The 25,950-nt window shown below is 40.8% G+C and overlaps 1 protein-coding gene across 1 annotated transcript; it reads left to right on the top strand.

The window, feature by feature from the left end:
- The first annotated feature begins 226 nt into the window (after positions 1–226).
- Positions 227–20,026, top strand: DYNC1LI2 (dynein cytoplasmic 1 light intermediate chain 2). Its single transcript, XM_087940582.1, has 13 exons — positions 227–679; positions 2,487–2,560; positions 3,018–3,134; positions 4,371–4,601; positions 8,479–8,642; positions 9,452–9,545; positions 10,876–11,011; positions 11,686–11,797; positions 13,171–13,230; positions 14,403–14,444; positions 14,725–14,842; positions 16,648–16,779; positions 16,901–20,026. Exons 1-13 carry the CDS (start codon positions 327–329, stop codon positions 17,005–17,007), a joined length of 1,740 nt encoding a protein of 579 aa, XP_087796708.1. The 5' UTR covers positions 227–326; the 3' UTR covers positions 17,008–20,026.
- Positions 20,027–25,950: the final 5,924 nt, after the last annotated feature.

The following is a 25,950-nucleotide window of genomic DNA, read 5'->3' as shown; positions in this document are numbered from 1 at the left end:
CGGAATCCGGTCTGGCAACTGATGCTGCTACAAAGCGGCGTGACTCCGTTTTATGCCCTTTGCAAAGCTCCGCATCCTCTTAGTGTAGTAGTAAGTGAGAAAAGGGGGCGGGGCTAAACCGTGCTATTACCGTATTGTGCCTGTGTTGAAACCTTCGGGCGTAACCAAAGAGCCCGCTGTGCTCCTTGCCGCCACTAGGGGTCCCTATTTGGCGCAAACTGGGCGGCGGCCCCGAAAATCTTGAACTCATCGTCCAGCGGGCGGCGGTTGGGGGGGGGCGGAGGGAAATCCGCTGCCGTAGGTGTCCTCGAAACTGCCTGACTGAAATGGATGGCTCAGCCTTCCCTGAGGACCAAAGCTTCTCCCCCTTCAAAACCACGCCTTGTAGAGTGAAAGCCACGGAGGAAGCCCCGAACGCATGTCCGGCGATGGGAAAGGCTTCTAAGAGGGTCCGAAAAAGAAAAAAGAACAGGCACCTGTCGGGGCAGGCGGGGTCCTTAGCCGAGAGTGTGGGAAAGCCGGGGGTCCTGTCGGCGGAGCCTGGGCGGATGAGGTCACTCTTTGTGGCGGCTGCCGTTGGCAAGATGGCGCCGGTGTTGGCTGAGAAGAAGCTGCTGGAGCCGGACGGGCCTTTGGCTGCAGACCTCCCCAGCGAGGAGGAGGAAGGCCAGAGCCTCTGGTGAGAAGCCGGGCCGGGCCTTCAGACGCCGAGGGGGCGGCTTTGGGCGGGGGGAGCGAGGACGGGACGCCGTGGCATCCTTTTCCCCCTTAGCGGGGCGGGGGACTCGGCTTTGCAAGGCCGGCTGCGGGGTGGGGGGGTTGGGGGGCGCCGCCGAGCTGGGCTTCAGCCTAGGGAGCCCCGCGCGGCCTCTTGCCCCCCTCCCCGCAGCCCGTTTTTCCCGGCGAGATGGCTGAGCTCCGCCGCCCTTGGGAGGGGCGCCTCCTGCAGCTTGAGCTGCCCTGCCCGCCCAAGGGTGGAGGGGCTGCTCCCTCCCTGCAACGCCGAAGGTGGGCGGGAGCCTTTCCCCGGCCTGGGGCTGCTGCTGCTGCTAACTAGGGCCTGGGGACGACCACACCCATCTTCCCCTCCCGCCCTGGAGGTTGGGGCAAGTGGATGTCGCCTCGGGGAAGCCTCTGCCCGAAGAGGGGCTCCTGGCGCTGCATCCTCCCTCTCTCCCTTTGGGGGGGGTGCAAAATACTTTTTTTCCCCAGCACCCCAAAGAGTTGCTGGAGGCTTGAAATGCCGTCGCAGCCTCTGTTTCGAGTCTCTTTTAAATAAAATGTCTCTAAAAATCTTATCCTAAACACCCCACAGTTTTTAATCCTATGCAAAGGAAGCCACCGACTCCTCCAGCTTTGACATGGCAGTTTTGCGGCTCACTATTGCTTTCCTTTTTTTTTTATCCCTTTCATTCAACATAAGCTGTGTTTTAGCCTTATAGAGGATGCTTGGTTGGCCTTGCTTTCTATACCGGTTTCAGTAAACCGGTTTATGGCATTTTCTGATTTTATCTGTGGGCTGCTCTTGTTTTTCATTGATGTAATAGGGTTTCCTATTAAAACCCCTTTGTAATAGGGTTTTCTTTGTAACAAATGCATGCTTAACGGTGGCTTAAAGAATGTGGGTGTTCTGAACTCTTTTGAGTTGACATGTATTTTATTTAGAGGGAGCAACCTCTTATCTCTGGCTTGTTTTACTACTACTTATTTTACTACTATAATCTGTTGTGAAAGGATGCTCTAAAATATGCCTGATGGGTGAGAATAAACCCTTTTGGTCTATGTACTAGATTTAGAATATTTCCAAACAGTTAACAAATGTTCAGGAATGTTTTTGTTTATTAGAGTCACAATCATTTCTCTGTAATTGAAACATTGCAGAGTCAAATTCTTTAACAAGAGAACAGGTGATTTTCTACAAAAGGTAGAGTTAGACCTTTGACTCCTGGTACCCAAGTAAGTCTTGTGGGGAGCAACTTTCCATAACATATGCAACACATAACCTTTAGTTCTTTATTTATTAAATCTGTACAGCTGTCCATCTCAGGTTGTGTCATGTTTATAATGGTTGACCTCAGAAAACATAATACTGCACTGTTGGTTCATGCTCAAAATCCTAGTATTAGTTCATCCCTAATTCATAAAAGGTAGGCATTTAAGTATTCTAAAAGGTTTTATGTTTGTATTATAAGGCGTTATTGATATTATAAGGCCTTATTATGTCTGATATTATAAGGCCTAACATGCTGGAATATAAATGTAAAATATAAAAAATTGTTCCTGACCCAAGGGTTTAAATATTTATTTCCTGTATGGAAATGACATTTGGACATATGAAAACCTTAGAAAGTAAAAAAAAAAAAAAGCGCTGATTCATTTTTTAAAGGATGGACCTTTACTTCTGGGGAGGGGGGTTGGTCATTCATCCTGTTCTTTTAATCTGTATTATCTTTCATCCTTGACTAAAAAGAATGTTACTTATGCAGGTTATCAATATTGAGTGAAGTCTCCACCCGCTCCAGGTCTAAATTACCATCAGGCAAAAATATTCTTGTCTTTGGTGAGTATCAGTGAATAGCTATGGGAAGCTATTGGTTCTCCAGAAAGGTTAACTGATGGGGGGGGGAAGCCATTTAATTTGGACGAAAGCCTTTGTTGAGAGGTTGAATATACATATAGCCAGGCTTCACATGGTCTTATGGTCCCACATGGTCCTATAAGGCCTCTAGTGCTTCTTACAGGCTTAATGCCCCCCCCCATTTTTTCTTTTCTAAACATGTTTCCTTTTTGAAGGAGAAAATGAAAGGTAATTGATATTTAACAAGTTAGAAAGCGGAAGAAGCGTGCAGCAGACTGGCACCATAGAGAGGCCTTGCTTTGTTTAGCTGTTCTGTAAAATGAAATGTTTCTTCAGCTGCTGTAAAGGTACGTACAACTTGTCAATTCAAAGGCATGATGTGTTCTTCAATTAAAGATTATCTTCCTGTTTTTTCTCTTCCTTGCAAACATACTGGCAGGTGATGATGGCTCTGGTAAAACAACCCTGTTGACTAAAATCCAAGGAATAGAGCATGGCAAGAAAGGAAGAGGGCTGGAATACCTATATCTAAATGTCCATGATGAAGATAGAGATGGTAAAGTCCTTGTTTTACCTGTCTTTCTTTTGCCTAAAGTTCAAGGCCAGCTTACCTCAAATGTGCTATTGGTCTGTGGAATGTCAGAAGTTTAAGTGTCTTTATTCTTTTCACTTTCTTTATGTCTTGTTTGTTTTCTCTTTCCTTTGATGCCTACATTCAGGCAATTAGCAAGACATGCTATTCTCATCACAAAATATGGCCCTTAATTATTTGTTACCACATTTAGTACATTCTGCCTCATCCTCTCGGTTAGCATTTGTTGTGTGTGGAACGTACGTATCCATTATTCATTTAAGTCTGGTTTCTGTCCATTTCTCCTGAATACATTTTTCAGAATCCTCCACAGCCCTTCCCCTGACCCCCTTGGTGCTCCGTTTGTGCAACCTGAAAGCTTCCTTTTTGACATTCACTCATCCAGCTTCACTGCTTTCAGAATTACTTGATCCTTTTGTCCTTTCTGCCCGGTGCATTTAAAATTTGTTTGTCAAAATGCTTTAGCTGCCCTACTTTTTCTAAGCTTGTTCTCAGAACTCACCTTTGAAAAAAGCTGACTACTGCAGTATTTCCAAATCTGGTACACTCTGGATCATCATCCTTGTCTTTTGTGACCACAGTAAAGACAAGCCGATCTAATTTATTTTCCCAAAATATTAAAGGGTAATTATGGATAAATAGTTCTGGTTTTGTGAATTTTGTGGTGCAGTTCTCTAGTCATACACTATGTAAAAACCTACACGAGGAGATGTCTGCCTCTAAATACAGATGCTATTCAAGTAAACGGCACAACATTAAAGAAACACTTCTTGCAGAAGTCATGAATCAGGAAAAACACAGGCACTGATGAAATGCTGATGGAACTTCTGAACATTAGTGTAGAACTGAGCATGTATAAAAAGTGATGCAAATAGTAGCAATAAACTAAGAAAGATGAAGCAACTGAGACCATCAGATTTATCCATTTATCCAGATTTATCCTTGCCAATTTAGAAAGACCATCCCTAGTATTTTTAGATAAGAATGTCTGAAATTGCTGCACATTCTCATACTTATTTGGCTTCCTCCTTTTTCTCTTCCTCTCTGATGCTGAATTCTTGTTTGTAGTCTCCCTTGCAGCAAAGTTGTGCTATATTTAGTGCTGGCTTTAAACGTTGTCAGTGCCAAGTATGTTAATGGACGTTATATCTTTTCATGTGAGAAGAATTTCCTACTTAAAAGGAATTGTTTCCTTTGCAGATCAGACCCGCTGTAACGTTTGGATTCTCGATGGCGATTTGTATCACAAAGGTCTCTTGAAGTTTGCCGTGACAGCAGAATCGTTGCAGGAGACTCTCGTAATCTTTGTGGCAGATATGTCTAGGCCATGGACTATTCTGGAATCCTTACAAAAATGGGCAAGCGTCTTGCGGGAACATATTGATAAACTGAAAATCCCCCCGGAAGAAATGAGAAACATGGAGCAACAATGTAAGTTACATGAGGCTGACATTTCTTTAATGTCTCTGCTCTTTACTTAGAAGAATGCCCGTAACTATATTGAGTCAGGCCAAAAGTCCATTAACTAAGCACTTTCTACCTTGCTGGTCTGCCTGCAGTTTGTGTTTGGGTCTCTTTGTTTTAAACAGCATTGCTAATTATGTGGATTTTGTAACATAGCATGTAATTTGTATTTGTTCATCTGATGAAGAATTGGTCATCTGGAAAAGTAGGCCTGTAAATAAATAATACTCCTGTTCCTTTTACAATACAAATTAAATGTCAAATAAATGTTGGGCTGATACAGGTAGGGTAGCTTGCATGAGTAACATTGCAGAGCTTTGGATTTGTTCTAAGCAGGATTGTGTCTCAAGAGTTCCATGGTTTGTAAGAAAAAAACAATATATGGATATGGCAATAGCACTTAGACTTATATATCACTTCATAGTGCTTTACTGCTCCTCTCTAAGCAGTTTACAGAGTCAGCATACTGCCCCCAACAATCTTGGCCCTCATTTTACTGACCATGGAAGGCTGCCTCGAGTCAATAAGGATCGAACTCCTAGCAGTCAGCTGAATTAGCCTGCAATACTGCATTTTAACCACCATGCCTCCAAGGCTCTTAAGATCTAAATACCTTAAGCTAGGGCAGGTTTTCACGTTGCTACTTCCCCTTTAAGAAATATTTGAGGGGAAAAAGTTATCATGGAAGCTGCTTCCCAAATCTGCTTTTGTTGAGATTGAAGAGAAATTGTTTTCCCCAGTTGTGACAGAGGGAAGTCATACAAAGCTGATGGCAAAGACTTCATGCATTTACCCTGATTTTCCAGGAAATCATCTTCCGCTATCGATAGTCAAGTGTGATTTGATGTTTGCCTAGTAATAAATTTAGACCTCATTTTCCCTTCCCTGTTTTGCATCGCTGGGCTTCTTGCTTTAATTTGTGCAAAATCTGCTTCTGCAGACATTGATTTGTTCCAGTATGGATTCTTGGCAGCTCTTGTGCAAAGCCCAGTTAAAGTATTTTCAGATTGCTGTGTCGTTGTATAGATAATCCTCAACTTACGGATAACAATTGAGGATCCAAATTTTTGTTGCTAAATGAAACACTTGTTAAGTGAGTTTTGCCTCATTTTACGACTTTTTCTTGCCATAAACGTTAAGTGAACCTTTGCAGTTGTTAAGCTAGTAACATGATTGTTAAATAAACCTGGCTGCCCTATTGTCTTTGCTTGTCAGTCATGGCAATTGAGCTTTTTTTTTTCTTGGATAAGCAACGAAACGTTTCAAAGAAAAGAAAAGCCAAGTTGGCATGACTCAACTTTTCAGACTGTTCTACCTGCATGATTGAGTATCTTCATTGACAAGCAGAGACAATGGAAAAGCTTGTAATATGATTGCAAATCTCGGTCACGTGGTGTCTTGCTCATCAACCATGTCATTTAGTAACAGTAGTGGGTCCCAATTGTGGTCAGTGAAGACTATCCTACAATTCATACAGAATGAATTGATTGTTAAGTGCACTGTAACTGTAAAGTGCACTTGTGTAAGTGTAAATAAACCAATCACTTGATTGGTTTATTTACAGGTGTGTGTTTTAAAAAGATGTTGAATTTTAACACAAGTGTTTAACACTGAGTTTCAATTTACTGATCGATATATCTTCTAAACTGTGTTTCTGAGAATTATTTCAAAAGCATAGATGAAATTTTCAGTCCTCAAAGCTCTCTTCTTACAATGTGCATTGGATGGTGCTTGCACTGAACTTTAGAGGCTGCAGTGGTGAAAATCTGGTGCATGGCATTGACTTGGTAGAAAGCCATTGTCCAGAATCAAATAGCATTTTCAAATAACCAGTTTGTTTCTTCATGACACACATGTATGCAGTGTAGTGATGATCATAATGGTTGATTTATAAAAAAAGCAACTGGGGCTTATGGAATTTGTGGAGGTCCATGGGGGGCGGGGGGGATTCAGTCAAGAGAATCATTTAAAAACATTTTTTTAAAAAAATAACAACTCTTGTTAGAATAACAACGTGAGTGTGTCATCATTTCTATTCCAAACATTTGGGCCCCGTCATCTTTTTCAAGAAGTATATTCTGGCAAGCACCTTCCACTACTTGACACAAACACCTCTGGCCTCAATGTGACACTGAGCTCATATTATGCTGTTGGTGGGGAAAAAAATCCTTAAGGTTTCCGAAGCTGTATCATGTGAGTTCATCAAACCCATAAATAATTTCAAACACAGTAGGTAAAAGAATCCCTTTCTTCTTCCTTGAAGTATGTGCTGTGGATAGATTGTATCATTCCACATTTATACGCAAACCTAAATGAAGACGTCTGTTACAGCAGAAAAAGGCTGCTTTTGGAATTTTTCAAAACACACAAGTCATTTCCGTGTATTCCCTGGATGTAGTAATGATTGTTATGTATCTGTGCCTGAAGTGAAAGTTTCCAAAGCTATTGAAAAAGGCAACAAGATGAACGGTACTGTGCGTTCTTTTCCTCACTAGAAGGCAGGAGTTGTTATCTTAGTTAAGGAAGCATCACATAAAACAGCTGGGTAAGAACTTGGCATAAATGGAAGCTGCTCAGAGTTTGTATGCAGGTGACATATAAAGTTAATAAATAAATGCGGTTGTGTACAGATGCCTCTTTTTAAAATATCAGCTCCTTCAATGTTTAGCAGTTTAGAGATGAAGCATTTGGAATGCTGCAGATGACTTTCCTGCCTCTTGGTAAAGCAAAATTTGACTTGGCCCCAACTTAAAACTCCGTACAGATGGATTTCAGTGACTTAAAATGCTTCATTTGTGCTGTTGGATTTAATAATAAATTTGCACTCACATTTGATGATGTTCTCACTATTTGGGGCATTTTTTCTTCTAAGGCAAGATAATCTTACGTTTCATCATGTAGAACAGGGGTGTCAAACTCGAGTTCATTGAAGGCTTGTTTCATTGAAGTTCATTGAGTTCATTGAAGGTTTGTTCAGGTTGTGTTTGACCTTGGGAGGGCCGGGGGGCGTGGCCAGCTTGACATCACTCACGTCAGGGGCACCTGTGATGTCCTGAGTACTCTGCCAGCGAAAACGGGTTCCCGAGCTCGTGTTTTGGCCGTGATGGCCTCCTACAACCCAACTCCATTTTCACTGACAAAAGCACTGCGGGTCAGTCCCCAGCTGTTTCTAGGGTGGCCCCACGGGCCAGATCTAAGTACCCCATGGATCAGATCAGGCCCCCGGGCCTTGAGTTTGACACCCCTGTTGGAGAAGATCTCATTAAATAGAAAGGATGGCATTTTTTGGAAAGGTATTGTCCACCAACCTTGAAAATATCTGCAGCCATTGGGCTATTAAGTGTAAAAGCTAGGACTTCAGTTTCTAAAAGCCTTATTAAAAGCCTTATTTTCTGCACTTCAGGTTTTTTGAATTTTTAATGTGTAAAATTCTTGTAGGGCTTCCTCTTCCAGAAACCTGGCAGAGATACAGCTTTTTTCCACCCCCTTTAGCTGTCTAGTAGTTTATTGAAAAAGCCATTAAATAACGACAACGTTTCAGAATGAGCCACCCAAATCCATTTTTGAAAAACGTTTTCGTTTTGAAGAAAAACTCTTTTTACATTGTGAAGGGTTCTTGGAGATCTGGAACAGTGGGATAACGGGTAAACACATTAAAAGTATTCTGAGGAAAAAAAAAATGATGTTTTTATTTTATTATTTTTTACAAGCAGGTGCTTTGTACTAGTTTTCTGTTTAATTTCAAATACCTGTGTTTTTTTTTTTATAAAGAACATTTGAAACGGTAGCTATAGCTTTTAATATAAGAGACATTTTTTTAAAAAAAGTATATGTTTTATTGTAGTTGTGAAGATTTTTCAAGAATATGTAGAACCGGAAGGAGGTTATCAGGGATCCCCACAAAGAAGAGGTCCATCAGGCCAAGATGAAGAGAATATTGCTCTACCTCTCGGAGAGAATGTGCTGACTCACAATCTTGGGATCCCTGTGGTGGTAGTTTGCACAAAGGTAAGCTTGAAATCCCAGTCATTACCAAAAACACCCATTGATACAATGGAATTGAATCTTGTTACTTCAGAGAATGAAATCTAGCTTGCAGGGAAGATGGTTTTATCCCTCCCTCCTTCCCTTCCTCCCTCCTCTTCTCTCATATTTCCTTCCTTCCTTCCTTCCTTCCTTCCTTCCTTCCTTCCTCCCTCCCTTCTTTCCTTCCTTCCTTCCTTCCTTCCTTCCTTCCTTCCTTCCTTCCTTCCTTCCTTCCTTCCTTCCTTCCGTCCGTCCTGTTTTTTTTAACATTAGCATTGGTAATGATACCTTGAACACTTTTGCATATTCTTTTTGATTTCAATAACTCTCAAACTTCCCATTCTCTACAATCCAGGAAGAACATTGAGTTCCGCCTGTTTCCTTTTTTTTTTTCAGGCTTCCCTTTTGTACATGCTAATTTTAGACAATACTGCCAAATATTCAAAATCACAGGAGATCTCTGTTGTAAATTTACACGCTGAAGTGTGCTTAAATAGCAATCCGTCTAAGAAGTTGCATGCTTTTGAATCGAATAAAGCTGCCATGGATGCAATGTTTTCAAAACAGAAAAATATTGGAGAATGTTATTGTGTGTTTTTATTTGTGTGCATTGCCCTGAATCGTATGTTGATTGGGTAGCTATATGAATGGACTAAATGAATAAATATAATCGAAACTTTCCCCTTAATAGCTTCAGAGTTTGCTCTAAATATTCATTTACGCAAAAATCATTTTATTGAGTGGGAGACTTCTAGAACTCCTGCAATTCCTTTGATTTTTTTTCCCCCCAGTGTGACGCAATGAGTGTGTTAGAAAAAGAGCACGACTACAGGGAAGAACACTTTGATTTCATTCAGTCGCACATTCGTAGGTTCTGCTTGCAGTGTATCCTTTTTTAAAAAAGATGAAGTGGTGTCTTAAAGCAGTACTTTATAAACTGAAACAATGTTTAATGTGAATCCAGTTCTGTTCTTTGTTTTGTTTCCACTATTGAAAAATGGTCACATCTATGTTTCGTTTGCCTTTCTTCCATTTCATGAGCACACCTTCAAATTTAAAACCACAAAGGCCAGCTGTCAGGGTTCCAACTCCAAAGCAGTCAAAACTCCGAGGCCCTGGAGCTTTCTCAAAGAATATATTTATTTGGGATGTCATATTGGCACAGCTGGTGAAAACCCGACTCTGAAGGGCCCAGAGTTTTCCCCACCCAAATCAAAGTCCAAAGTCCCTGTCCTCCAGGTCATATGTCCATCACATGGTCCAATCAGGTCGTAGTCCCAACTGCGGCTGGCTTTGGTCCACACCCTTCCAACACCTGGTAGAGCATCCTTGGCTCCCACAAGGATGTTATTTTGGCTACGCATCTTCCAGCTATCTCTACTTCCCCCTTATGTTCCCACAGCTCTACCAGGCCTCTCTGTGGCAGCCCTGAAGATGTCCCCAAAATGGCTTCAGGGCTGACACCAGCATCTTCCATTTTCTTGGTTATGGTGAGAGGTTTTATATTTCCAGTAATGGCTGGTAAATGCACACAAATTTTAGACGTTTTCTATCTAGCAGTGAACAGTACAATCCCATGAATGTTGACTCTTGAGAGAAATCTTGCTGTTTTCCTGGATCCTGCCTACCAGATCAGCCTGCTACTTACTATCTGCTCTTAAGTAGTCACATTTATAGGATTAGGCTGCAAGTACAATTAGTTAATTGGTGAATTATGTTTACATTAATACATTCATTTTGCTAGGGAACAATGTGGCTCCTTTAGGAAAGGTTGTATTTCTTTAAACTGCTTTAGCCTTAGTGTAATTTTTTTTTTTTTTTGAGTTTGAAAACTTTTAACATGTTCATTTCTGTATTGTACTACTTTCCTTTCTTTGGGCTTAAAATTAAAAGGATGGACTGTTTCAAATCATTAACATTTGGGCCCATTACATCAATACACTGTAAATAAACATACGGTGTATGGTGGTAAAGTGTTAAGACGGGTGGCCAATGCTTAGCTGTTCTGCTACTGTCATAGGGCTGCTCTGGGGAAAAGAGGAGAAAGCAGCAACATATTGTCTTGAATTTCTGAGATAAAGGCGCAGGATGTAAAATTAGCAACTAAAATTTTTCATTTAGAAACAGACACTTGTTTTTTAGAGACTTAAAGGTATACATTTAGCACTTGACATTCACTACTCTGCTTGGAATTTTCCTTAAATGAAATGAATAGATGGAGCGGCCTTGATCTATACATCCGTTAAGGAGGAGAAGAACCTTGAATTGTTATATAAGTACATTGTACATAAAAAATACGGCTTTCACTTTGCAAACCCTGCCTTAGTGGTAGAAAAGGACGCAGTTTTTATGTAAGTTGCAGGGCAAGAGGCTTCTTTAAGTGAAACACAACATTTTTCTGGCTTGGTGGTGCAGGGGAGAAAAACCTAACTAAAAGATGCAAATATCTGTCCTCTCTAATAGAAGTCCATCTTGAGTAATATTCTCTGGAATTCATCCTATAGTAATCCTATAATAATTTGAAGAGCATCAGTTTGGGAAAGATATGTAGTTTTCATGCTCTGTGTAGACTTAAGTAACTTCTTGGGATTAATCTTTTCTGGTTAGCATTTCATCTTCATGACTTTGGCTTTTTTTGAGAAATGTACTTAGTCTCTGAATGCTCTTTTCTTGCTACATTCCAGAATTTCCCTTGAAAATCCTGTTGCATTTCAAAGGAGGGTAGTGCGACACCCTGTCCCCCAATAATGGCAATAAGCACTGAAATTTGATTCATTCATTTTAATCCTAAAATAGAACTTTGTAGTTCCCAAAATCTGTGAATGAAATTATTACACGTGTAATAATTTCATCTACTGCAGCCCTCCTCCTCCTCCTCCTCCCTGTCCATCAAATAAATTGCCTGCCTCAATTTAACAAGTGTCTCTTTTCAAGGGGAATAAAAGGCAAGCAAACCAGGCCTTTATGTCCAAAACACATTTCTGGAGAAAAGATGTGCTTGCATGAATGGTAATTCTTTCTCTAGACCGGCTGGCTGGGACAATGAGAAGAAAATTGCAATCCTGCATGAGAATTTCACAACAGTGAAACCAGAAGATGCATATGAAGACTTCATCGTAAAGCCACCCGTAAGAAAGGTACAGCTGCTTTGAACTCTGTTCCATTATCCTTCGTGTGAAGCCACTTGCTGGTCATTAACACTAAAGTTCATATTTTAAATTACGGTAAACTTGTTTGGCGCCAGCAATTCGGAGTATTGAATCTGCTAACTATTCACTCATGAAATACTTTGAGAAGTGCTTCTTGGGACTCCGTTGACTAACAAAGAGCGCTTATAAAAAAAAAGAATGCTACTTTTCACCCCAGGCAAGGAATTGTAGTTTGGTATGGAAAAGACCCGAATAAAATGGCTCAGATCCAACTAACCATGAGTGGAAGAGTGTTCTGAGACATAGAAGAGTTCTGAGGAGGTCTTTGATGTATGTCTCCCCTGCCTCAGGCACATAATTTTGCAGGAGAAATCCAGAAGACACTTCCTTCTAACTTGCCTAAGTTTATCAGCCTGGCAGCCGTCTTTGTAGCCCATCAGCATCTAACATATGCTGGCTGTGGCTGCTTCTGCCTATACAGTCTAAAAATGCATATCGAGAAGTGGGAGTTAGTCCCTACAGTTCCTACTCTGGAAGCTGATCACTCCTCAGCTGTATCTGAGACAGTCAATCTCTCTGTGCAGTAAGAGAAGTCATTGGCTGCTTTTGTATATAGAGAAAAGGGGCTTTCCCAGAACGGCGCAGCACCGTGCCACCCCTTTCCTTGCACAGAAAATGAGGGGGTGTCATTTGCAAGGGGTTGTCCTTGCAATGTCTACAGGCCATTTCCGGGCCCTCTTAATCTGTGTTGATCTCAGGCCACAGTGTCTGTTCAGCAGGACTTCTCCTAACTGTAAAACACCATGGTAAGGAAGTGGAAAGGAAGGTGCTACCATAGCCAGACACTGAGCCAGGGTGGCACAGTGGTTAGAGTGCAGTCCTGCAGGCTACTTCTGCTGACTGCCGACTGCCTGCAATTTGGCAGTTTGAATGTCACCAGGCTCAAGGTTGACTCAGCCTTCCATCCTTCCAAGATGGTTAAAATGAGGACTCAGATTGTTGGGGGTAATATACTGACTGTAAACCACTTAGAGAGGGCTGAAAAGCACTGTGAAGCGGTATATAAGTCTTAAGTGCGATTGCTATTTGCACACGGCTCCTCTCTGTCTGCAGTTTCCACATATTCCAGGTTGGGGGGTGGGGTCTAAATTTGTACGCGTGGGAAGAACACCCTTGTGTATTGTTTCTTGTGTGTGTGTTTTTCTAAGATCACATGCACACTTCTTGCATTTATTACACCAGATGTCAAGGTGTATAATAACCCCTCTCCCCCACCCTCCAATGGAGATAAATTTCAGATAACCGAACATCTGTTTGTGAGAAAACCTTTTTTTTTTTCTCCTTTTTATTTCCCTTGTCAGTTAGTTCACGATAAAGAGTTTGCGGCAGAAGAAGAGCAGGTCTTTCTGATGAAGCATCAGGTAAATGAAAAAGAGCATATTTTTTTTCTGTTTTTGCTTATCTTTGGTGCTTAGGATATTTTCAAACAGTTCTATGCCTCATGAGGCTTTGGGTCTCAATACAGCCCCCTAATTCTCCCCCGCTCCCTTTTTGTAGCCTTTGCGTCCCTTTTTGATCACAGTTGCAGGAAACCATCTTCATGGTTTGCTGGCAGGTAAAGCTCAAAACATTTAAACCTACACCTAAAAACAACCTCCTTTCTCAAATTAGAAGAACATCAACTTGGTCTTCTCCACATAGCATTATTATCTACTTAGCATTATTATCTTACCGCTACAGACCTGAATCCTCCTCTTTTTCCTGTGATAGTAAGTCCTAACAATGAATCCCCAGTGAGCAGAATCCTTGCCAGAAGGACCAGGGTGCAAAGCTCCAAGGGAGAAAAATAGTTCCCAGAACTTATATGCAGAGCGAAAGCATCGCTTTCTCTTGTTTTGCATGGTGACTTTCTCTCAAAACAATTCCTGGGATTGTAGTTCTCTGATGCAGTGAAAGAGATCACTGTGTCTGGTCACATGGGGCTTCTCTAGTTCATGGATGAGCTGTTTCCTTAGGGTACTTTCGAACTTTAATTTAGAAATATATATTTTTTCATTTGAAACTCTTTTTTTTTTTCATTTGAAACTAGTGACTGGTTCACTTTTATCAGATAGCATAGGTGCACAATATGCAGTCACCCTGATGTTGCTAAATACATCTATCACTTTCCTTCACTATGCTAGATGGATTTGTGTTCCCAGACATCTGGAGCACTGTACATTGTGCCTCCATGAGTGAGTGAGTGAGTGAATTTGTATCCTGCCTTTGTTATTTTTATAAATAACTCAAGGCAGCCAACATATCAAAAACTTCTTACGCAGCGCAACTCACTCTTGTAAGACTAGAACTAGCCCAATTTCCTGGGGGTTGATCCCAAGTCATACAGCCAGCTTTTATTCCTAAGGCGGGACTAGAACTCACGAGTCTCCTGTTTTCTAGCATGGTGCCTTGAGCACTAGGTTGAGTTACAGCCACGTCACCTCTCCTCTTTTAACAACATAAAATCTCAGCAGGAAAAAGGCTTTTCTAAAATATAACGGTGTATTGTGGTGCTTTGGATAATCAGTTGACAGTACTGTGACTTTTCTTTCAGTCATACCTTGCCAAGCAGCCGGCAACCCCTACCAGAGCTTCTGTAAGTATACATAGTTGAAATTGGTTCCATTCCTTCCATAAGGCAGTATAGTCAGATAAAAGAGGAGACCGTTAAGAGTAATCCACCACTGAACGTCCTTGGGAATGTGAAATGGTTTGGCAAATGATTGCACTGCACCAAATGTAATTTGTATTTTATTAGTGACTTCAGTTCGTTGTCGTGCACAGCTTTCAAAAATCATAACTGGGGAAGGTTTTTTTTTTTTTAAAAAAAAGATGACATCAGTAAATTACATCCTGTTGCTTTTTATTATTGTCAGGAATCTCCCGCTCGTGGCCCTTCTGGCTCACCCCGACCGCAAGGCAGGACAGGCCCTGCGACCGTCCCCAGCGCCTCACCAATAGCATCCGTCAAGAAGCCGGACCCGGCTATTAAAAGTATGCTGTTCACCTGTTTGCTGCTTTGTTTTTTGAACTTTGCCTGGGTGCAGCATTTTATGGCCTGTTGGTTCAAAGGCTGTGGGGATATTTGGAAAGTTGTTTTTTTTGTGTGTGTGAACTGCTACATTGCTCATTAGCATAATGAAAGTTGCCATTGGGGGAAAAAAGTTGAATCTCTTAAATGTAATTTCTTTTTTTAAAAAAAATCTTTTTCAATTATAGTGTTAAAAAAAAATCCCCCAAGTCTCACCACCTGCTTTAATCCTTCATTGGATACGGGATGTAATAATTAGAGGTGTATCTTCCTAATAAATCCATGCCCAAGCAAGGAGATAAAAACGTTTTAGAAAAGCTAAGGTGTTCTGGGAACAATAGTGGATCTACAGCTAGAAAAGGCAGCAGACCCTTTGCCCCCCTCAAGTATCTAAGCTTACGTTACTCAAATATAGCTATAGTTAACTACTGAAGCTATAATAAAGTAGTATGTTTTGAGGGATATTATGGTTTTATCTGAAAGCCAATGTACTCTAGTGGTCAAAGTGCTGGGCTAGAGGTTAAAGGCACAGAGGCCATCTGGGCTATCTTGGACCAGTTATGCCCTCCTTAGCCCCAATCAGCATGCGTCCTTTTGACAGTGAGCCCCTTGTTGCATCATGCCCCGATGGCTTTTCTGCAAGAAGTCACCCTCATGCAAAAAGAAAAGGACCTTGCAACGAAATGGGGAAAAGGGGCAACAAGAAGGTCATTGTCTGTTAAACACACACACACACACACACACACACACACACACACACACACACACTTACTTTTGCAGGATCCAATCTGGGTCTGTCACCAGGACCAAAGGTTTTAGTCTTCCAAGCTTTCAGACCTGAGCTGGAGCCCACCCTCAGGGAACTTCTCTCTAGCAGAATGTAACATTCTGGTCCAGGTGACCGTCCCAGATTGGGTCCTGCTGTAACAATATTCTGGGACACGTCTATTTGCCTTCACACAACATTTTCCATATAATAAACTTTGTCATCAGAAAGATGCCAGCGTCATGGGTTTTCTTCTTTTATTTCTCAGCTTCTCTTTTGAAAGTCCATTTCTTTAAGGGTCGGTATGCCACCTTTGCCCATTTTCTGTGTGTGCATGTGTCATGCCCCTGTCGGAGACTGATTTGGAGGGGGAGGCCGAGCAGCTGACAGGGAGGGGGAGTGTGGCTCCATTGGCTGTGGAAGACGCTGGGGAAGGGCAGGAAGTCCAGCTGAGCAGAGCAGGGGAGAGGTAGAGCAAGGCAGAGGGAATTCAGAGGAAGACCCAGGCCCATCCCCTCTTCATCCTAGGGCACGTAGGGAAGGGAGCAACCTGAGTTGCCTGGCTTATGGGGGAGGAAAGGGCCTTGATTTCTTTCATAGCTGCAGTCAGGAACACAGTGTTTACAAGGGAAGTTGCATGCAGCAAGCTATTGGAAGCAAATCATGAATTTATCTGATCTTGTCATGGCTTATCTGCATTCCTGGCATCTTCCCAACTCTGAGTTTTGCCCTGCTTTCAAGTCTGAAAGTCCTTCTCCTGACTTGTCAAGTTAATTACAGCAACTTGGTTTGTTTGGATTTTTAGTTACAGTCTGTATGTACCTTGTTTTGGACTGAATTTGTCCAGTTAAAGGCTGTTCCTGGGAGAGTGTTTCTCCAGCTGAAGGTAACCTGGACATTGGGGGCAAAGTTGGAGATAATAAAGGGACTCTTTTTGCTTATGTGACTGTGTTGCCTTTGTGCCACGCCCCAGGTCATTACAGTGTGCCTCTTTCTCCTCAGACAATGCCGCAAGCGAAGGAGTCCTAGCCAGTTTCTTCAACAGCCTCCTGAGTAAAAAGACAGGTTCTCCCGGGAGTCCCGGTGCAGGAGGAGGAGGAGGAGGAGGAGTGCCAAGCACCGGCAAAAAATCAGGTACCGTCCAAAAGAAGCCATTTCTCCTTAATTTAATCGGGCCCATTTACATGCAGTACTTTGCAGCTGTGATTTGAGTCGATTTTCTGCATCCGTATACCGTGCCTTCCTTTTTTTACAGGGCAGAAACCCGTTTTGACGAACGTCCAAGAAGAGCTGGATAGAATGACTCGCAAGCCAGACTCAGTCGTAACAACCAACTCCTCTCTGACGGAGAACGAAGCTTGAGAATCTTTGAACCTCCATATGTAAATGACCAAATAGTGATGTACATTGACCTGATAACACCAGGAGCTTCCTGCTGTGGCAGATGCTTTCAGTTTTTTCTTGGGGAAATGAAATTTAACCTTCATTGGCTTGTCCCAGTGTCAAGTGCACATTCAGGAAGTTTTGCGTCTAAATTTCCTCTGTTTTATGATAACCATTTTAGAGTTTAAATAGGGCATTTCTCTTAATTTGGTTTCAAGCAATAGGAAGAAGCGCACAGAAGCAAGAGGTGGAGTTCCTGCTGAAAAGCCACGAGCTGCTGCTGGCACGGAGGAAGCGCAAAGTCCTCTTCTTCTCTCTCTTTTTTTTTCCAAGTTAATTGGAGTTGGCCATGGAAATGCGTACTTGTGTTTGTAGAGGGTGCAATGTAGCAGAATGTGGGTTGGATGAGGAGTGTGTACAAAATGCGGTGTTTTGAAAGGATAAAAGGCAAGACCTGATCAATAGAAGCGAAAAGCACGTTGGATGTAAATCAGATAATCATGTTGGTAAAAATAAAAATAAATGCCTTTACAATTGGGAAACAGAAAATACAAGCATCATGGAAACTATTCCAATGGCATTTTTTTTCCAGTTCTAATAGGAAGATTCATAAAGTATGGTGGGTACTCTTTTTGTCGTAACTGACACGGGGAGAAATTTGTTCAGACCAAGTGCCTGGCACAGTGTGAGATGTTTCTTCTCGAAGGTGCTTGAACCTCTTGTGCACTATTGTACAAACAGTGTCTCTTTAATATTTTTTTCTTTTAAATTTTAACCCGGTAACTTTGGTAGCTGGGTTGAATTTTGCATCCTTTTTTTTCCCTCCCCCTGATAGTTTTTTTTTTCTTTTCGTTTTTCTTTTAATACCAACCATCTGGCCTGTGAAGAGGAATGAGGGACATGTCATTTCTCTGCAGTGAAATGGAAACGCAAATCTTTCTTTTGTATCCAAGAGTTAATTGCAAAAGGTCAACGCTGATTTTCTGCCTTAAGGCTTTAAAACCCCTATGGTGAGTTTGGGGTAGCCTCCAAAATTCTGGTTCCAGATTGGATTAAACAAAGGGTTGTAGGTATACAGAGAAAAAAAAAAAAGAATGCAGACTTACGTGACTTCATTACATTTGTGCTTTACCCCTTCGGTGTTGCCTTTTCAAATGTGGAAATAATTTTGACGGTTGGCCCCTGTTGCTGCTCAGATGAGTTTCCATAGCCGCTTGGAGTAAGACTCCCACAGTTAACTGAAATGGCACTTTTGAATTTCTGTACAATTTATTTGACAGACAAACACTAACTTATTTGTACCAAACTTGTTTGTAAGCAACACATTGGAGGGATATACCACCATGGATTATGCAGACTTTGTATTGATACAAAGGTTTTTTGTGTTACGTTAAATCTTGTTTCTGAATAGAACCACCCTAATATTTATATACCTATATCTATATATATTGTTAAATATACAAAATAAATTGACCACTAACACATTACTGGATGTAATTGCAACCCACATGTTGTAGAGAGAGGCCATTTCTCTTCGTTTTTGTAAGTCTGTCTAATGCTAGCTAGAAAACTAAGAGTATTTACTTGCATTAACATGAAAATATGTTTACTTATGTCAGTTACATTTTTTAAACAATATATGGTCAACTACATTATAAAACTCAGTTTTGACCAACGTTACCTGGCTCTTAAACTCAGAAGTTGGTGATCAGGGAATTGGGTTTGCGTTTGGGCTGCCATTTACAAGCCAGCGTAGGTTTTGCTACATTGTAAAATTAGCCTCGTGCCATCCCAGTAGTAGTAATACAATCTGTCCTCATGGCAGCGCCTTTAAGTATATCCTATTCAGTAAGTAAAGTTTTGGTGCCATTGATACATATAGAACCAGTGAGTGTATTGAGATGATTGAATTTATGCTTGGATCTAAACAGATGGGAGTGTGACAGCTATGGGGTGGTGGGTTTTGTTTTTAATGGGTTAGCCGTTCCGAAGATGATTATGACAGCCGGATGATTTCATTGAATTCTGGAGAATAAAACCTTAAAATCAAACTGGGCTTGGGGAAAACACAACAAATCATTTGCTGCTGTTCTAAGAGCACTAGTTAGGTCTCAAGGCCCAACTGATCTTATTAATAAATTTGTCATGCACTAAGTTAATTAACTTGTTTTTTGAAAGCTGTAGACAACAGGGTTTTTTAAAATTTGCATCAAATGAGCATTGGGTTTGCAAAATAAAAAAGGCTAATAACATATTACTTTCCAGTTATGCAAAGATCACTGGGACTCAAACAGAATTTGGAATGCCCCTCCCCCCCCTCTTCTACTTTGCAAGTGAATGCTCCTAGTTTTTCAAAAGAAGGAAACTGCAAGTGATGTTTGTCAGTTGCCAAAGTCTAGCAACTTTGGAACCCTGCACCATTGTCTTTTCTGGTGTTCTCAAGCATTAGAACCAAAGGCCAACTGCAAAACAGCCTTTATGTTTAAAACTACCATTACGTTTATTTTCAGGATTCACTTTTATGGAAGACTGTTAGAATTACTACCTGGCTCTATTTATATTGCATATAATAATTGCATCTGCTGTTCACGTTTAAACTAAAGTAATAATATATTGGACTTGAAGATAAGGCAAATATAAATCAGTTAAGGATTGGCCCGCCATCCAAAATTTTGTTTTATGCTGCTTGATTTTTAAGTTTGCACTTCTATTGGCATTTTTAAACTTGTTTAAACAACTTGTATGTACGTATTTAATTTAACATGTTGAAAGTGACTGAACTTAACCATACCCATGCTGTAAATGAAAGTTCTCTCTCCTGTATTCAGTTTATTGATGTTTTTAACTTTTCAGTGGAGACTGCAGATGTATCCAGCACAACCCTTAGTCCAGTTGTATGGCTTTAAACAGGTGCAGTCCTGTGGAACCTTGCTTTCTAGTGCTGGCGAAAAATGAGGACATGTCTTTAACGGCTTCAAATAAACACCAACCAAGACGACTTACCTGTGTTGAGTCACTTTTTTTTTTTCTTTTGGCAAGGTGGGCCGTTTTGAAGAATGATAAATTGAAGCAAATGAAATTTTGAACTCTAAATATAGACATGTGTTCAGACTGATTAGCTTTCTCTTACGGCGGGTAATTTTTTTTAACCTTTTTGCTGAGACCATAGAAAGGACTATGTTCTTCGAACAACGAAGAAAATACTGTCTGAAATCCTAGAGAGGCAGAATCATTCAGCATACCAGGGAAGGACAGTATGCAGATGACGTGGTCCCCCAAACAGAGAAAATACTGCCTGAAATTCTAGAGGGGCAGAATGCAGTTCACACAAACCCCCATCACTGAAATTCTTCAGACGAATGTCTACTTTTCAGCCACGTGATTTTTTCCCCTCCCTGACTAAGGATACTAATGGCAGATTTTGGGGAAGGCAAAAGGTTTCCACCCTTAAAATCCCCCTCCGAAAGTGCGCAACTATTGTTGCTAGCTTTCAAGTGCATTAATTTCATGTTTTGGAGGGAGGGTTTGAAAATGAGAGTTGTAACTGTTCCTACAGTTTCCCAAATCCCATTTCTAACTTTTTAAGATAGACCAAAAAAATGGGACAGTTATGGAGGTTTCTTGACAAATCAAAAGCTGCAGGCCTCTAATGTGCTGAACCTCATTTGGTGAATATGAGATAGCTTCATATTCTAAATGTAGAAAAATCCTATACTTTCTTTGAAGGGCCTCGATGACTATTTTGGGATATTTTTCTAAGTAAAATGAATGCAACATATTGCTATATTGCATGGCTCTTTTAAGTGTTATCTTCAAGATCCATCCCAACAGAGTGGTTCTAATAGGATATTTCAGATGCCCTCTCTGAAAGACGCTGTAGCCTCAGAGGATCTGGATACTGGATTAACTTTCTCAGTAGTAGCCCTCTAACTCCCCATTTAGGTGTGCCAGGTCTTAATTTTTTTTTTTAAAGATGTCAAAAATAGCCCTAAGAGAGCATTTGGATTTAACTTACAGATTTATGAGTTTGTAACTTCGTTATTTGTTGATGTAATGGATGTATTTTATTATGGTTCAATTAATGTTTTAGTCAAATGCTGTAAGCTGCCAGAATTTGAAGATTAGGCAGTGTATAAAATTAGCTGAAGTTCTATCATCATACTCCCTAGAATAGCTCTGAAGTCTTTAAACCTTCTTAGAAAATAAGAATAGTAAATATCTGTAAACCTGGTCCTTTTTTGACAGATTATCATCTAAATAATTCCTGTTTTGTCACTAGCTGTCACTCACCAAGGGAGACATTCTAAGTCATTTTCTTCCCCTGTTCGAGAGGCCATTCATGCAATACAGTCAATATTCCAAGTACACTTAACAGTTGCAAGTAGTTCCTCATGTTGTCTGCAGTGTATTTTAAAGTAAGCTGTGGGGGAGATAATCTGTTTAAAGAGGCTGTGCATTTAAAGAGAAGAAGATTTATTCTAATCAAGATGCGGTAAAGAGAAGCCATCATGTTCATTAGCAGCATAAACCATCTGTTTTATGGAGCAGCATTTCAAACGTCATTGCACTGCAGTGTTATGAATTGTTTTCCAAGAATAAAATTGAACATACATTGATAAAACATACAGCTCCCTAGAATAGAAAGTCCAAGCCCAAACAAAGAAAGGTAAAATGGTTTTTAAAACACTTTAAATTGGCTTTTTAATGCTTTTTAATGTTTAGGTTTATTAGGAACTATTTTTTTTTGTTATTTCATTGAGCTGCCAGAGTCACGTGGGTTTGGGTGGCTGTATAAATCAATAAAACCACAACAAATCTGACCTTGTTGAATTGAGTATGTCTCTCTGTACTGTAGCTTGTTCTATGTATTTGGAGAAGTTTGATACAATAGTGGACCAATATTTTCAGGCCACTGAGCACTATTTGGAATATCTCTACATCTTCAATTGGTTGAAGTCCACGCATCTTAAAAGTTGCCGAGTTTGAGAAATGCTGTCACATTAAGATTATGCTACCATATTTATTTTATTTATTTATTTGGTTTGTCAATTGCTTACAAGGTAATAGGTACAAGTAAAAACATAGTTATGAATACATATCCTCCCTCATCCTCGTCTTGTAAGACTGTTATTGGCAGAACTGCTTTATGCAACTTTGGGGCACCACTTATTAAGGTGGCTGTGATTTAATACGAAAGCAAAAGGTAACAAAACCCTCAGGCATCTAGTTTCTAAGAAGATACAAAATCTAACTCGGAAATTGATACTGAATGTTTCGCCTGCTAAAATGCACTCTCAGTAAGAGGAGTTCAATTGCAAATTGAATCAAGGGACTTTTTTTCTTTTTAAAAATAACCATTACCCCGAAAAAGAAATGAATCTAGTTTCTCAGGGAAAAAAGCCACACGTGAGCTGCTTCCTGGAAAGGGCCCAACCAGTTGGCTTTCAAAACACACCGAGATAAGAGGTGAAAACATCCTCAAATAACCAGTTTCACCTTGACTTTCTGTGTATGTTTACTGTATTCAGAACTGATCACACTAGGCTGAGTGAACTGATTTGTGTTCTAGCTTTATCTTTCTTTTAGCTTCTAAAAGTCATTTGTAGTTTCTCTGTGGTGAATTTACCAGGAAGACAGGAATACTCAGAAAGATCTTTATACGATGCCTCCCATCTTGTGAATACAATCCTATTTCTCATAAATTTTGGCCCCAGCATGCAGAATGAGTAGGTCCATTCATTTTCATTAATGCAAAACAAAACACCCCCCCCTCCCACAAAAAGTCTTGGCTTGTAATCTAGTTTTAGAAATGCAAGAACTTAGTTTGAATTTTTTGGGAGGCTCATTTTTAACTTATTTTGTTACCCTCTTTTCCCTTTTATGGCAGTTTGCATTTTAATCTTTGACAATGAAATCTAATATAAAAATATAGGAACCCTTTTTGCAATAATTTTATTAAGGATTATATTAAGTAAATATTATTAAAAATATAATAACTACATCAAGGAATATGGCTATGTATGTATGTATATATAAAAAAAAAGAACTGCAGACACCCCCCAAATAAAAATTCTACATCTTTTTAATTAACCAATGTAAGGGTTGAGGCCTTTTTCAATATAATTTCAGGTGCTTTGTCCTGCTTTTTTTGTTCTTTGAAAGCAGTTTAAGTGGTTAACATAATTAAAAGCAGAATTATGGCCATTAAAAATGAGTAGTGAAATTTCTTCTGCAATTTAATACAAACAGCCTCAATGAACATTGAAGGACCCAGTGAAAAGAGCAAAGGAAGTTCTTTAAATTGTGCCTTTTTTTAACAATCCCTGTGAAGTGATTGCTTTTACCTCAGCCTCCCATCACTTGCTTGCTTTCATCTCATTTCAACATCCAGCTGCAAGAATATTTTTGTAGATTGTGGCAACATTATTATGAATGGATTTTGAAACCCATGTTTCAAAGTACCTTGACTTAATACTCTGCTCTAATAAATTTAATTTATTCCTTTTGTTTTTAAAGTCGATATTGCTTTCCCCCCCTCAAAATTGCAAAGATGTAAATAAGCTCTTGATTTGAACTGAGGGAATTGGAAAGTTTGGCTCGCCAAAAATATCTTGCTTTAAAGGAAAAACAAAGTTATTTTACTAGCTGCCCATAGCTCTTATATTCTTGTCTAAACTTTTGCGGGAGGAAAAAAAAGGGAAATATATCCAAGACCAGAACAGTGAATGTGACATTGATCATAATGATTGACAAGAAGAATAAGTGTGGGGGGAGGGGTTTCCAACCTTGGCAACTTTAAGAGTTGTGGACTTCAATTCCCAGAATTTCCCAGCATGACTGGCTGAGGAATATTGGGAGTTAAAGTCCACAAGACCCCTGGAATAGGTTGCTGAGAGGCAAGGACTTGAGACACAATTTATTATTACTACTAGTCTGCAACAATTTGAAGTCATAGTTGCCAGTTTTTATTAAGCTGGTGTAGGCCATCAAAGGCATCAAGTTCTTCTCAAAAACCTAGGATATCATATTGGAGTAGTGTGTATGTATACACATATACATACATACATATATATATATATATATATGCAAATCCAAGCAATATGGCCTTTTACAATTGACAGATGGAAATGATGTCAATTCCCTGTTTTTCTAAGTGCCACCCAAAATGTATTCCTCCCAGTGTGCCCATAATCGCTGGCACAATTTATGCCATAATATTTCAACTTCTATACCCAGATCTTGATTTTTTAAAATCTCCTCTAGTTCTTTGTCTTGTGCTCTACTATCCCCTGACATTGCTACACCAATTAACCATACTTCCTTCTTCACAACCACAATTGTATCTGGTATGTTATGAGCCAAGCCTTTTTCAGTTTGCATTTGGAAATCCCACAATATTTTAACTTACTCATATTAGGCCATAATAGCATAATTTTGAAACACTGTGTACTTTTTGTCTGTGGTTGTTCTTCCAGTAACCCTACAGGGTTAGGGTTTTTCCATTTTCTTTCCCTATTAAAGGGGCGGATAGATAAAAGAAGTTCTCAACTTACAATTATTTATTTAATGAACATTCAAAGTTACAAAAACACTTAAGTTACCGCAGCCTCATCATCACATGATCAAAATGACAAACAGCATGTATTTATGAGAGTTGCAAGCTGGTTGCCATTTGCAACCTCCTCTGCCTTAACCAAATTATTCATTTCACTTCAGTGATTTACTTAATTGTGACAAAAAGGATAGACACAAATTGAGCACGACTCATTTAACTGCCTTGCTCAACAGTGGAATTTGTGCTCTCAGCTGCAGTCGTAAGAAGAGGACTATCTTAGTCAAGCTCTTCCACTAAGATCTGTCTGGCATGGGTGATCCTTCTGGGAAAATATAGGCAGTCTTTGACTTACAACAGTTCACTTAGTGACCATTCAAAGTTACAAAGACACCGAAAAATGGGACCTAAGTTAGTTTTTCATAGTTACAACCTTTTCAGCATCCCCATAGTCACGCGATTTACACAGGGGTGGGATTCAACCGCATTTTGCTGTGTGCATGTGTAAAAAATAAAAAATCAGCTTTGTCACCTGGACAGCTAAAAAGCGCTGCATGTATTGTGCACAGTGTTTGAAAAGCCTCTTTTTCCTCCAGAAGGCCAGACAAGGAATAATAGATGGAAACTGATCAAGGAGAAATTGAACCTGGACATAAGGAGAAACTTTCTGACAAAGGAGAACAATCAGCCCATGGAACAGCTTTTGCCTTCGGAAGCTGTGGAAGGTCCATCACTGGAGGCTTTTAAGAAGAGACCGGACTGCCATTTGTCAGTCAGAAATGGTGTAGTAGGAGGGCCTCGTGCTTTGTGGGGAGGTTGGACTAGATGACCTACAAGGTCCCTTCCAACTCCCGTTAACCTGTAATCTACCTCACATCTGCTGTTAAGATGCTAAGAAGGATCTTAAAATAAATCTAAACACTAATGGATTCCTAAGCAGGTTTTCAAGAAGAGACTGGACTGCCCCCTGTCAGAAATGGTGCAGTAGGAGGGCCTCCTGCTTTGTGGGGAGGTTGGACTAGATGACCTCTACAAGGTCCCTTCCAACTCCCGTTAACCTGTATAACCGGGTCGCGCGCCCCTTCCCCTCCCGGACCGACCCACCCTCACCACCACCACCGCTGCTCTACCTGCTGAACGGCGGCGCTGCCCCGCTCCGGCAGAGCCCGCCAGCCGGCCGGGAGAGTCCGGCAGTGGCGCAGGGCCCGCCTCGTTCCTGCCCTCCTTTCCCGCCCGGCCTATCACTTTCCCTCCCGCCCTCGCCGCCGAGCGGGAGGAGCAGCGGGCGAGGCCGAGGCGGCGCCGGGGGGGGCGCGCGCGCGCGCGAGGCCGCCGAGGCGGGGACGCGGCCGCTGGGCAGGCCGACGACT

Source organism: Pseudonaja textilis, chromosome 11 (assembly GCF_049901715.1).
Source record: "Pseudonaja textilis isolate UNSWEBS1 chromosome 11, rPseTex1.2, whole genome shotgun sequence".
NCBI lineage: Eukaryota > Metazoa > Chordata > Lepidosauria > Squamata > Elapidae > Pseudonaja > Pseudonaja textilis.
The sequence above is the reverse complement of the archived record's forward strand: the minus strand, read 5'-3'. Positions and strand labels throughout refer to the sequence as shown.

What these genes read in the sequence shown, in the direction of transcription:
- DYNC1LI2 (XM_087940582.1), top strand. Translation starts at nt 327, where the DNA reads ATGGATGGCTCAGCCTTCCCTGAGGACCAAAGCTTCTCCCCCTTCAAA. An exon ending in TCGTAGGTTCTGCTTGCAGT is followed by an intron (nt 9,546 to 10,875) that starts GTATCCTTTTTT and finishes TGAAATGAATAG; the next exon opens with ATGGAGCGGCCTTGATCTAT. An exon ending in GAAAAGGACGCAGTTTTTAT is followed by an intron (nt 11,012 to 11,685) that starts GTAAGTTGCAGG and finishes TTCTTTCTCTAG; the next exon opens with ACCGGCTGGCTGGGACAATG.